Below are 9,464 nucleotides of genomic sequence, written 5' to 3'. Positions count from 1 at the left end.
CCGTGTTTGGTCTGTAACTTTTTTATATTTTCACTTAAGTCGGCTTGGGGAGGACGGGAGACGGGGGAGCATAAAATAAAAATGAAAAATAAGATAAAATAAAGTGAAATGAAATAGGAACTGGTATGCACCCGTATGTATTCGTATGTTACTCGTATGTATCCGTGTGCTACTCGTATGTTACCTGTATGTAGCCGTATGTACCCGTGTGTTCCGTGTGTTACTCGTATGGTACTCGTAGTACTCGTGTGGTGTATTAGTCATGATCCCTCCGGATTACAGCACAAGCGCCCTAAACCACTCGGACACGCTTGCCTCCCTATTTCTTTCCTTTTGCTGGTTCTTTTTTTCTTTTTTACGGTTTTACCTGTGGCTCAACAAATAAACAATAAACTCGTGAAACCGAAGAAGACATCTGTAATAAGTCTGTATATTCCTGCTTTGAAAGAATGCATCTTAATTTTAATTTTTTCGAAATAGTCACAATATGCTCTGAATCTAAGGATTGTTGTCTATTTTCAGTATTTTGGGTGGATGTTCAAAAAAATGAACAACGCCCAAAGGCTCATCACCGCGATCAGTTGTAGTTTAAGGAGCTATGAAACGGGAATTTCGTAGATTTTTGGTCTAAACTGTTCTGAAATTAGTGGCGGGCAACTTAACCCATGAAAAACATTATCTTTGAAAATCTAAAGGAAGATAAAACCTTAATTTGCCGACAGAAATCAAGTTACGGCTATAAATATCGAGTTTTTGAACACGACCGGAAAAAACTTGAAAGGTTAAGCCTTAATTTTTCAAGTAGCATTTCATTTCCATCCGAGTCATCCGCAGCCAAAGACACTCGTTAACAATTTCAGTGCTCAAATATAGCAATTTTTAATAAAAAAAATAGTCAATTAGTTTTAGGTTTCCAGCGACAAAAATATATATTTGAGCTGTTAAAAAAAATTCGGTGAAATCCGTGACAAAGCCACATTAACACAAGTGAAAAGCTTCGTGTTCAAAATAAAAAAAATAAATAATTAACAGAAAGTGCACACGCTATTTCGACGCTACAGCTTGCGGTTAAAAAAGTTATCTGTGCACAGATACGCTCTCAGCTGGCCTTGGAAGACGTCAGTGACCACCAATTGAAAAGAATTATGAAATTCCGAAAATGCTGGGTATGTCAAATAGTTTTGTGGATGCGTATCAGCTGCTAAACTCAAATTATACTCAAGTAGCTCTTGTTTAGCCAGCTGCTGAAATATTTCTTCTTCACTGTGACTTGAAATTAGCGAGATCTTATCGAATGAGACCTCCACAAGGACATGAGGCAATTAATAGCCAAAATTCTTGGCTTCGCTTTTTTCCCTGAACACAAACACTATACAAACGCCTAGCTAGTTTACGGAGCCGAACAAAAGACAATTTCTCTTCCTAAAACCAGTTGTATGACTGAGAATCACTCTGAATTTAACATCGAGAGAGGTTTTTTTACTTATAAACTTCTATTCTTCTACACGCGCATGCTTTTAAGTTACCCATTATTACGTTTTCCTTCTTTCCAAGATCCTTTGACAGGAATGGAACAGATTACTTAGACAAGTAGCATTGGTAAAATCGCGTGAGGCTTTCAAGGAAGCTATCTCTATGAATTGTTAGTTCACATTTTGTATATTTATTATTTTTTCCCTAGTTATGGCTTGTTATTTTAACATATTTAGCACAGTCCTCCATTTTCGGCATTGAGTTTTGGACTTAATGGTAAATGAATTAAACAAAGTAAAACGTTTAGACGATATCAAATCCGTAAAAACCGTTTGCACAACTCCATTCTCGCTGTGTTAAGGCCTTATCACTGAGAAATAAGGAAGAGTCAGTAAAAAAGCGTCGCCAAGTAGTTTAGTGAACTGTACTGTCGAACTTTTCAGGAAATTTTCGGTCAGCAAATTTTGAAAATTTCGGCTGTAGCATATACTTACTCGGCTTATAGTTACACGACAAATCAAAGCAGTTCCGCCGGTTTAGTTCACGTTACATTGCTAGCGAATAAGGGTTACACTTCTAACCCTTCTCCCTTAAAATTGTTTTTAATATTTATTAAATAAAAAAAATTGCAGTCGTTTCTCTTTAACATTGAAATAATGTGAGGGGGCGATGGTTTTGAAAGGTTGACACTTGAATAGTATTTTCTAAATGTGAAGTGTCTCAAGAGTGTTGGCAAATTGTATTTGCACATGTGGTTCTCTAAAATCTATCACACTTTCTTTTGCTTACCAGCTGAAACGGAACATTTAAGAGAAATACTAGAATCATGATAATCGAAATTCTATCTAACTCACTCGGAAATTATTTTTTGGTCACCCCCAATAAAGCAGATTTATTCGTTTCCTCAGAGAAATACAGATACTCGAAAAAGTAAAAACATTTCAATTCAGTGGTAGCAACTCTTTGTGACTTTTGTTCACCAAAAAGCTCGATGTAGCTTTAGTCTTCGATATGACCGACACCGTTTTTTTTTCACTCGCAGAAAAAGCTAGAAACAACGTCTACAGTTATCAACCGAGTGGCTTATCACAATTTAGTTTGCTCATTTGTTGGCTAAAGTATTATTTTATTCAGAGCTAGTAATGAAAAACTTAATAAAAACTTCACTACAGATTTGTGTTAGTTTATCACAATTAACCCAGCTTTCAAACTCGACGCTCACAGATCTAAAAACTTTCAGTCTACCCGCAACAAATTGTAAATTGTTTACTAAAATAAAATTAGTTTACAACTGTTTTTCATGTACCTTACCTTACCTTATCAAAGCCGGACATGAGACGCTTCTAGAGTGAGCAGGTACAGAAAGGGGGTAAAAATGTCTTTATTTAAAAAGGAGTGGGACAGCTCACTATAAAATTGCATCATATCAGCCCTTTATTTTACATGAGAAAGAAAACCATTGTACTTTTTAAAATTAACTGGACGTGATGCGGATCGTAAAACAGAGATAACTGAATTTTTTCAAAGTTCCTTCCTAAGAGGGCGGGAGTCGCTTTCTTGCATTTTAAATTTTTCAATGACCTTCAATAGCTTTCTTATTTCCCTGTGTAGGCAATGAAAGCGTTACCTTTCGTCTACGTTTTTAATAGGTTGCCATATTTGTTTTCGTCGCATTAGAGACATTAGAGTTTACTTTTTCTGCTTCCTCTGACGTTGGGTTTATTGACGCACTTGACAATTACGCTCGGAACAGCTGCTTCTAACTCTATCAATTGTTTTATTTGAATTCAAATTTCAATTTATATTTTACTGAGTAAAAATGGAAAAGCAGGCAAATTTTTACTCGAAGGCTAACAACGTTCTTCTGTTTGAAAAATAGTATTAAATCGAACGAATTAATTTAGTAGAAATTTTGTCTCAAAATTTAAACCAAACTTTTTACGGTAAAACAACCCAATTTTACGAACATGAGCATTTGTAATTTAGAAGAATAATGAAAAATAATATTACTTTCCTGTTAATAAAAAAAATATATATAAATCCATTGAAGTCGGGTAGCGAAAAGTGTAGATGTGAAATTGCCGGCCGGTCTACCCGAGTATTTATTTTCCGAAAAGGACTTAAAATCCATGATTGCAAAGTTATTTACTTTATGTGTCGTCTCTTCATCAGGCTTAAAATAAAAGCTTCTCCGTTGATTAGCAATCCTGGCTTCCTCTATTTGCATTTTGTCGCTAAATTTTCCGGCTCTTTCAATTTTGAGCACCCACCATGTTTCAAGCGAGCCAATGAAACGACAGTACGAAAACATTTGGTTTAACGATGGGAGGGGTGAAAGCAATTTATCACTGAGAACAGCACAGAAATTGTTCATCAGTGAGATAAATTTAAAACTTTCAATGCATTTCCTGGACGTAAGTTTGAGTATAAAACTCATTCAGAAAGCTTATTTCTTAATCGTCGTCGCAAAATATCACATTTCTGTTGCAATCTGAGAAAGTCATTACTGTCCCACCCGGGGTCGTTTCCTTTATTGTCTTTGCGTGAGGGTGTTGTGAAAACCAACAGCCGTTCGGCATAACAATACCTTTCGGTCACCGTATTTATATAAAAGGTCGGATTTCAAAATAGCCGTCGCCTTCTCGATAGTTAGGAACGGAGGATCTCCTCCGGTGTAGAATTCTTTCAAATGATTCTCAGAAGACTACTTTTCGCTTCGCTACTTTCTGTAGCAGTTTTAACTATCCCCGTTCATCAGTATGAAATGGAAGACGATGAATACCGAAGCCATCACCTTGGGGAACTTCTAGAAGATGGCAAGCCCGTGTACACAAATATTTGGGCGATCGAACTTGATGAGGACGACGACAACCTTGCCGATGAAATAGCGAGAAATTTTGATCTAAAACACAATGGTAGAATTGGGAACATGCCGCGAGTTTTCGAGTTTGTACACGAAGGAACGAACGCCCGTGTGAAACGCCGAGCGTTGGAAAGAACTCGACAACTAAACGATCATCCGAGGATTAAATGGGCCGAACAACAACTGGTGTTGGAGCGAAACAAACGAGATTTCTTGTCAGAACGGTACCTCAGAGAAAGAGAATTAGAAAGAAAAGTTCGCGAGGAACGCTACAAGAGAATATTCAACGACCCAGGGTGGGAAAGACAGTGGTACCTTGTAAACTGGGGACAAAACGACGAGCACTTGGTCGGCGCTGACATCGAAGTGCTAGATGTTTGGCGTCGAGGGTTCACGGGCAAAGGCGTTGTTGTCAGTATACTCGACGACGGTTTAGATCACACACATCCAGATTTGAAGAGAAACTACGATCCTCACGCCAGCACTGATTTGAACGACAACGATGATGATCCTTTCCCAGACGACAGCGATTCGTACAACGCTCACGGCACAAAATGTGCTGGTGAAGTTGGCGCTCAAGAAGATAACGAAATATGCGGAGTTGGAGTAGCGTTTAACGTCAAACTTGGCGGCGTACGAATGTTGGATGGAACGGCGACTGACAAGCTAGAAGCTAACGCCCTGGGCTTTAGATCTGACTACATAGACATTTACAGCAATTGCTGGGGACCCAAAGATGACGGGAAGACCTTCGGAAGACCAGGGCCTATGGGAAGGAGAGCTTTCGAACATGGCGCAAAATTCGGACGGGGAGGTAAGCTTAACGATTTTCGTAATGCCTACTTTTCTTGTATCATAATGATAAATCTTTTCTCGTTAATATCGCTCGAAGGGAAAAACGATGTGTTTAAGTTTAATAGTGAAATGATCAAGTCTGTTTTCTAGAAATAGTAAAATATTTTGTCTTAGTATTCGGAAGCTGTGGTCTTGATCGTCATTAATTATTTATTTTTTGACCCCAAAATCTGTTCAGCTCTGACTACCACATAAAATTATCTTATTGAAGTGGAAAAAGGTTTCTGGCATATCTTGGTAAAAAAAACCTTTAATTTCCTAAGAAAAAAAAGAAAATGTGTGTGAATTTGTATTTTTGGTGAATAAATATTGTACACGGAAATTTAATTTATACATTAGGATTATATTGCGTAGGTGTACAATATTTTCTTGACGTATTTTATTTCGTAGGTTTTCTCCCACTCGTTTTCAATGCCGTTCGCAATTTTTTTTAATAAATGGGACAAGAGTTTCGTTCGACAAGAGTAACAAATAAAATACTCAACGCCATGACCATCTTGGAAAATTTAATTTAAGTGAAATTGAAGACGGATTATTTAATTATGGCAAAAATTCTTAGCTCGTATTACTGTATTTTTGGCCGATATGCGGAAGAGGAAATTAAATTGTGTGATCCGATCTAACTCTAAACGGCTTCCTTGAAATTTAAGCTTATCCTTTACTGATTTGTTCCTTAAAATTTATGCAAGGATGTTTGAAACTCAAACTAATTGTTTTACAGAGCAGCTGAAGCCTCTTGAATAATGACATGGTGTAAATATTCTCATAAAAAATATTCCATTAAAAAATTTCACCAGGGGTGCTTTCATTGAAACCAAAACTTCCTGAAAAATTATATAAGTTGGAAATAAAATGCGATGTTCAACCAGAGATTCTATGGAAAGAAACATTCTACATTTTGACCTCTTAGAGGTTATGTTAAGAAGGAATACAATATAACTATGTTTGCAAATTTGTGACAGAAGTTGAAGGTTTTTAATAGACTGAATAAAAGCTCTGCTTTTGTGTCCTTATGCTTTTATGCGCTCCAGATGGTATATCACCCACTTAAGGGTGAGCAAAAATGACATTCTATGATTCTAATCAGATTCTAAAGACTTTGAAATGGAGCCTTTACTCCTTTATTAATATAATTGTTTCAGGAAAGAAATGCAAAGAACAAGATTTGATTAATCTAAATCTGAGAACTATGATTGACTATGGATACGACTACATGTTGACATGAAAATGTCAACAGTTGCCATGGTAACTCCCCATCTGTGAGATTTTGATTGGTCATTTGAAAGCCATTAGAAAGTTGTCAAAGGGATGTCAAACATTAATCAAGAACTTATAAGTAACTGAAAAGCTTTATTTGTTTAATTTTGTTTGCTCTGCAGGAAAAGGATCAATATATGTGTGGGCAACTGGAAACGGGGGTCTAGCTGACGACGACTGCAATTGCGATGGTTACACTTCAAGTATCTACACAATATCCATTGGAGCAGTCAGTCGATATGGTCTTTCCACATACTATGATGAACAGTGCTCGTCGACCATGGCAGTGACATACACAGGGGACACTCATCGCGGAGGCTCCAGTGAAGCTGACTTGGTCACTACTGATCTTAAGCACAAATGTACCACAAGGTTTCGTGGGACCTCCTCGGCAGCTCCGTTAGCTTCTGGTATCTTTGCTTTGGTTCTAGAAGCCAACAGTGGTCTCACCTGGCGTGATCTTCAGCACCTGGTTGTTCATACGGCAGTGAAGACGAGTCCACAAGATGATGGCTGGGTCACTAATGCCGCTGGTTTGAAGTTTAATCACAAGTTTGGCTTTGGTCGTCTGAGCGCTAACAGACTGGTGACGGCGGCATTGAACTGGACGTCAGTTGGGGAACAGCATAACTGTTCAGTGAAGGGCCCCATAAGTGATGGACGCATTCCTCTAGGTGGCACTGTTGAACTAGAGGTTGACACTGATGCTTGTAAGGGAACCAAAAGATACGTCAAGAAGCTTGAACATGTGCAAGTAACTGTCAGCTTCAGATTATCCAAGGCATTTCGTGGGGACATTAGCATAGATATCGAATCCCCAGGAGGAACGACAAGTCAATTGCTGTCAGTTCGCCACCTTGACAAAGACACAAATGGACTAACTGACTGGGATTTTATGACCGTGCATTTATGGAGTGAGTCACCGGAGGGAAAATGGAAACTCCGCTTCCACCACAACAAGTTATCCACAGAAATACCCAAGAAGAAGCCAGACATCGAAGAGCGAGAAAAAGTTCTGATACAGCATGACTTGTTGAAAGCCCGCCGAGATGAAATCGTGGACGATTACAGCAATTATCATGATGAAATTCATCACGGCCGCTTTGGAGAAGACTACATGCGTGATCAAGTTTTCCCAGTCTCACAAGACGAGGGTGATCTGGATGGTTTATTAGAAAATGATGAAGGCTCTGATTTGGCAGGAGACTACGCAGGCACGGTAACCAAATGGGTGTTGACACTTTATGGAACTGGTGAAGAATAATTTAAAATGATATACATGCAGTAAAATAAGAAAAAAATTTCTGTTGTACAAAATGTTTTATTTTATCAACTTTAATACCGTAATTAATATAAAATATTAGCCTTCATATGGTTATTATAATTTCCGTGCCATAGTTTGGTCTGGTGTGAGTTTTTCTTACAATATGCTCATTGACTTGTTTCGTAGTAATCAAAGATTAGAAAACCAAACTTGAGAAAATGCATTTCAAGTACCAGTATAGTGCAAATTAAGCCCTCTTAATTCTAAGCCATCTTATGAGACTTCTTATGAAAGAATTTTGAAGAAGGTGCAATGTTTTTTATCCTTGTTTAGTGCTTTATGTGGGCAAAAATGCTGCAGTTTCAGGTTAAAAGAATCGCACATGAAAGGTACTTTTAAATAGGAGTTGTCAGTTATTTCAATAACTAGACCCGGAAATAAATTTTCACACCAGACCAAATCTTTGACACCATTTAACATAGTTAAATGCTTACAATTTTGAGTGTTTGTGGGTGTAGTGTAAATTATTTCTTTAAAGCAGCACTATGTGTTGCTTAAAATTGGGGATTAAGGTAGAATATGTATTGTTCTTTGTAAAGAAGGCCTTTTATTTTTTGAAAAAAAGTTCATTTTATTATAAGTTACAAAATAGTCTTTATTTTGATACTTGGAAATTACTTTGAAATTTATGTTGATGGCCCATTCTTCTTGAGGAACAAAGGGCCTTAATTTAATTATGTTGGATATATTTTTTTTTCAAATACAGACACAACAAGCATTTAGACTTAAAGAAACACTGTTGCACTAAAGGAAAGTTCTGGCAATATATTATGGAATAAAACTTCAGTTATTTGAATGAAAATATAAATTAAATTAAAAAAATCTGTTTTGTTGCTGTTGCTGGCAACAGGAATTCATGTTTTAGCTGAATTTTCAAAAGAATTAAAGCCAAGCTTAATCCACGGTTGGGAATTTTATTTTGACAACACTCGCCGTCAAGTGATTTTTAGGACTGCACCAAAACTCTTCAATTTGTATTAGGATTTATACTTGAGTGGGCGAGTGCTTATTAACATTGCTGTTAAAGTTAGCCATTAGGTAATGCATTATGATCCTTTTTCATCATTGAAATCCTTACTTCCTAACCATGTCATTTGTTAAATGCTTTTCTGCAGAATAAAACCATTGTCGAATCTCCTTTGATTCATACATTAATCCTTTTTAATAGAGCTTCTTAAATATATGCATAAAATATAAAGTTGACAGTGTTTCTTTAAGATACAATCATGTAAAAATAAATTGAATAGTTTTGTCAGTGCAAAAGTGTGGTTGTGGTTAATCACAGTGTTGTATAATTTTTTTTGGGGGGGGGGAGGGGAATAGACATAGAATATTAGAGTAACTAAGTCGTGATAATAATCAATCATGTTCTCTGTTAGTTCCTACATTCCAAAGTTCATTCAAAATGTGGCCTGCATACATTCAAATGGTCTATTGCACAATAATTATTAAATTAAATGTCAAGGTGTTTCTCTTCAGAACTGTAGCCTTTTCCAGGACCACAGATAATTACTATACAGACGAGAATGGAAAAACGGGGATTAGGGTTAACAGGGAATATTTTGCACATAATTTCTGCACAATCTGTGGACTTGGAAAAGGCTAAAGAAATGGGAGATACCTAATGGTAGGCTGTAAATAAATGTTTCATGTGACAAAATAAAATTAATTTAACACGAGATGTAATAATAT

The 9,464-nt window shown here is 36.8% G+C and overlaps 1 protein-coding gene across 1 annotated transcript; it reads left to right on the top strand.

The window, feature by feature from the left end:
- The first annotated feature begins 4,101 nt into the window (after window positions 1-4,101).
- LOC144653843 (PC3-like endoprotease variant B) lies at window positions 4,102-7,777 on the top strand. Its single transcript, XM_078513950.1, has 2 exons — window positions 4,102-5,150; window positions 6,571-7,777. Exons 1-2 carry the CDS (start codon window positions 4,163-4,165, stop codon window positions 7,710-7,712), a joined length of 2,130 nt encoding a protein of 709 aa, XP_078370076.1. The 5' UTR covers window positions 4,102-4,162; the 3' UTR covers window positions 7,713-7,777.
- The last annotated feature ends 1,687 nt before the right edge of the window (window positions 7,778-9,464 follow it).

The sequence above is a fragment of the Oculina patagonica genome, chromosome 5 (assembly GCF_052425735.1).
Source record: "Oculina patagonica isolate OP01 chromosome 5, crgOcupat, whole genome shotgun sequence".
In the NCBI taxonomy this organism is placed as follows: Eukaryota; Metazoa; Cnidaria; class Anthozoa; order Scleractinia; family Oculinidae; genus Oculina; species Oculina patagonica.
The sequence above is the reverse complement of the archived record's forward strand: the minus strand, read 5'-3'. Positions and strand labels throughout refer to the sequence as shown.